Genomic DNA, 4,750 nt, shown 5'->3' with positions numbered 1-4,750 from the left:
AATTTTCAATACATTTGGTAAAAACATGAACCATTATTAAATGCAACTATCTAGGTACCAATGTCTCTAAATAAAATAAATATTGTAAAACCAATTTTTTGTAAATTGTTTATTTCAATTAATAACACTATGTAACAAAAAGGAACACATGAAAATTTCATGTCATATATATTCACCTGACTCATACCATACACAACTGATAGTAATTGAGCTGGAACATGTCCTTTCCAAAGAGCAAATATACCTTCTTCCTTAATTATCAAGTAAAATGCTTGTGCTATGGAGTGATATTTACTAACATGATATTTACTAATAGGTTCAACTTGTAACTACAGTACACATAAAAAATTTCTTTTAATACATACACAATATTATAAATATTGTCATTATACTCCATGTAATTTGTATTTTTTTACCTGAAATCTAATTTTTACAACATCTAAGGGTTGACACATACATCTTGTTACAAAACCACTAACAGCACCAGCCACAGCATGCTCTGAATTATGATTAGCTGTTTTCGATGAAGTATCCATTATTTTTTTTTTTACGGATCTTAAAAAAGCGGTAGACAAACTTCATAGGTACATAAAATCAACACTTGCTTGCTATAACTCTACTAAACTTTAGTAATGAGTAAAGTATCCTACGCGATTTCCCCCTCCATGTGTCATTACTGAGATAAAGAAGGTTAAGAGAGATATACGATCAATATATTACTCCTCAATACACATGTTACGCTATCGCGTAAACTTAGTTTTAATTGCTCGTCGTGCATGCTCGTGAATGTAGCTGTAGGACGGTCTTAATCTAGTATTATGTGGCCCATGTGGCGCCCCGTAGTGTGAATGCTGAAGCGCGCCGAATCCAAATTATTCAGAGGTGTAGCCGAAGCAATGAACAAAAGAACTCAATAACATATGCATATAATATATTGTAAAATCTCATTGACTACTATTTGCAACAGCTCGTTTAAATAAATGTTTATCGTCGTCGCTAAGCACGGAAATATTGCTGAGGTGTAAAGCACTTGCTTTAAAAGAAATATGAATTAATAAACAAAAGAGGAGTACCAATCAAATTCATCCTCAAATAATTTTATATAGAATCTTTAATTTAATTGGAGACTATTGTTTAACAAAAACATGTTAACATTGGATATGAATATCGACGACGCCTGAAGATTTCTTCGTTTTTCCTTGTTCAAAGAGTCCAGATGAATTATTTCGTAATAAAAGTTATAGTTAAAACATTTCGTTTATCCTTGTTCTTATCAAATTATTTATTGTTTTTATAAAAGATTCAACGTTAAATTTCCTAAACTATCGCGAGCAGAGCGCTTTGGCGCTCCACGGGCGGCAATTCTATCAAATTCCTCAAGAACCCGTGTAACACACAAAACGACATCATTTAGTCTCTGTACCATAGTGATGAAAAGTTCTTAAGTTGCAAAACTTATCTTGAACAGCACTGCATTAATTATACAACTTCGTATAACTGAAAAATTATGTAATTATTTTTACTGTTTCAATATAATTATGCAAAGATTACAGCACTGTCGTGTTAGCTGTCCGTCGCTATTTGGAACTTGCTCGCTTGGAAGTGAGCCTCCAGCGTCACATATCTAAAATAAACAAACTTAACCGAGGCATGTGGATATCTGTATCTCATTCGCACTCAGTGGAGAAGAAACACCTGGCATTTCCCAAAACACTACATCTCTTGATTGCTAGCCAGATTTGATCCCAAGCCACGGATAGCTAACGCAACAGCGCTGTATTTTACTAACAAACACATTTTCAAATTTTTTATTGTGCTATGAGTATTATTGACGTACTTTTTATATTAATGAATTATTCATTATAATCAATTTCTTGTATAATTTCGGAAATTGATGAATAATCGTCAAAATTAGAAACATAGTTCAAAGTACTATAATCCTTTACCAATGTTGCTAAATTATAACCCCAACAACTTCGAAGCATAAATTTTATGTCTCTTTTAGATGGAATATATGGATGACCTTTTATAGATATCACGTCCAATTGATCAATAAAATTTTCCTACAAAAAGATTTTGTATTATATTCACACATTAATTTATTATACAAAATTTTAATACACACATTGAATTCCTTATAAAACAATTTGTACCTACATCATTTTTTAATCGCCATGTATTACATAATTCAATATAGAGTTTACACAAATTTAAAATCATTGTTTTATATATATTGGAAGCGTTTGTAAAGTTATCTTCAAGTTTCTCTAATTCATCGTTTTTTGAAGTATGACCATTCATTCTTTTGAAATACCATTTTTTAAAAAATCTTTTTTTAACATTATTTTGTATGTATAAACATTTAATATTCGTCATAATTTCTGAATCAGTAATAAATACCTCATGACACAATCGAAATACATCGTCTTCTACGGCTTCAATTAAATGAATCACAAAATCAAAGTAAATGAGAAATAATCCGGTAATACTTTGCGAAAATTTTTCTTTTATTACATTTTCAAACAATTGTGCAATATTCTCGCAATTTGTAATTTCCGCACAAAAAATAAGTCTACAAACATTAGATATGCTCATTCTTCGTATGTAATAAAACACTCATTTTGTTACTTCTTCCATTTTCTACACGTCGTTTGATCAATAATGAACGTACGAATATTAGACTGAATTTTTTATAAGAAAGTATGAAGACTTGTAAAACTTATTTAAAAGCTACTATTCTCTTTCAATTATCTTTAAACTGAAAATAATTCACATCTTATGAATTACAATAAAATAAAATTAACAATTAATGTAGCTTTTCATGTTATAGAAATAAAAAAAATAAGCAACTAAAATAATAGTTATCTTCTAAGTTGAATTGTGAAATACAGGATTCAGCAGGCTTAATATAATATTATAATTGAATCATAAATAGTATTATAAACATTTGATTGCCTTTAATTTACACAGAGTTTATTTTTGTAATTGCAAATGTGATACATTAATGTGCGACAATTTTTTATCTGGTTTAAACAGTTAAATATATAGAATTAAGAAAACAATTATCTGAACGTTTATTCAAGTGCTGTGATGATTTTGAATAATTTGTTTGATTGATGAGAAGATTTAAATTACGTTTTTATACATAGACAATTCTACTACAATATTGAGTTGTCCAGCAGAGATTTCTTTCGGTGAATTAGGACTACGTTATCCATATAGGGTACGGTAAGATACACACGTAAACAAAGTGTAGTTTTACAGTTATAATATTCAGTACGTTCTCCCATTAAGGTTTATAGATATAAACAAAAAATAATTTCACTGTATGACCAAATATAAAGTTGGTCACATTAAAGGAGTGGAATGAATACTGATACATTTATTATTTACTTATATCTTACTGAGCTCCGACTTCTGAGACGCCTAAAGAATTATAAATTAAATGAAACTTTTAATCCATTCATAATAAAAATTGAGTATGTAATCAAAACTAATTTTAGTTTCTTAATAAAACGAGCAAAATATTTTAAATAGAATTTAATTTTCGGAGATTGTCAATTGTGTTATATTATCTTCTATACTTAGCATTTCTATGTGGCAATTACCCGTTACATATTTTTCACTTTATACGCGCCTTGATGAATGAAAAAGTAGAAATATAGTGTAAAATATTATTACGTAACGGAAATTTAACAAAGGTACGTTTTGCATAGTTCACTGAAGTTTATACTATCGCTAACTACAACAATAAGATCATAAATAAAAATAAAAAATTAACCGAGCACGTAACTAACTTAAAGCAGTACAGCCTCGATGGAGAACTTTTTCTAATCACAGAAAAAAATTGTAACAAGTTTCGGATCTCCAACACAGGTTACTTATTTAGAAAGTTTGTGATCGGAAGTCGAAATAGATCAACTACGCGTCAAAATAATTTACATTTTCGAATCGTTTATGCGTTGTTTTAGGAAAAATTGTCTCTCTTCTACGGTAATTGCCGTATCCCCAACGATCTGCAAATTTACATATAAAATATTTAAGAAAATTTAATAAAATGCTACATAATAACTTACTTTGATAATTCTCATAAATACTTACTTCGTGCAACATCGTTCCCACTCTTATCTGCGAGTTCCATTAGCTTTGGGTTGATTACTTGTTTGGCTTCTTTAAGTACATTAACCAAACCTTTAGCTTGTCGACTATTTTGCGGTGTAAAGAATGCGTAACTCGTCCCTGAATTATTTGAACGGCCCGTTCTACCAATTCTATGAATGTAGTCTTCGGATGAAGTTGGATAATCGAAGTTGATCACGTACTTTACATCGTCGACATCTAAAGAAATAGCTTTGTTAAAATAAGTACTAACATAAAAAGTCAAGTGCGTACGACATAAGTATGTTATGTTTAATAAAAGTTCTAATTTTTTTGGCAGTATGTACTTAATATGCCAATTAAAGAATAAAACCCTTATAGTTCTTATTCCATCATCTTTCATGTTAAAATAGTCTATCAATTTTTTTTCTATTTTTAAAGTTTTATATTCACACATTAAAGTAAAAATTGAACACTATCATAACAGAAATTAATTACGAAAAATTAATGGTTTTGATCTCCAAATTTTTCTTTCAATCCGAAATATGTATGCAGCTAAACCTATAATCATACACTACACGTCACGTATCGTACCAAATATACACATTTGAATGTTAAAGATTAAATTAAATATTTAATTATTTATTAATTA

At 29.2% G+C, this 4,750-nt stretch overlaps 1 protein-coding gene across 1 annotated transcript in view; it reads right to left on the bottom strand.

The window, feature by feature from the left end:
* LOC108577017 (mitochondrial thiamine pyrophosphate carrier-like) overlaps positions 1-536 on the bottom strand; it is a 1,362-nt gene extending 826 nt beyond the window's left edge. The window contains exons 1-2 of the mRNA XM_017940097.1: positions 417-536; positions 159-329 (exon numbers count right to left, since the gene is read on the bottom strand). Of these exons, the coding sequence (XP_017795586.1) occupies positions 159-329; positions 417-536 (291 nt within the window). The remainder of the gene's footprint in view (positions 1-158; positions 330-416) is intronic.
* Positions 537-4,750: the final 4,214 nt, after the last annotated feature.

This window comes from Habropoda laboriosa, unplaced genomic scaffold (assembly GCF_001263275.1).
Source record: "Habropoda laboriosa isolate 0110345459 unplaced genomic scaffold, ASM126327v1 scaffold440, whole genome shotgun sequence".
Classification (NCBI taxonomy): Eukaryota; Metazoa; Arthropoda; class Insecta; order Hymenoptera; family Apidae; genus Habropoda; species Habropoda laboriosa.
This window is presented reverse-complemented; position numbering and strand designations above follow the sequence as displayed.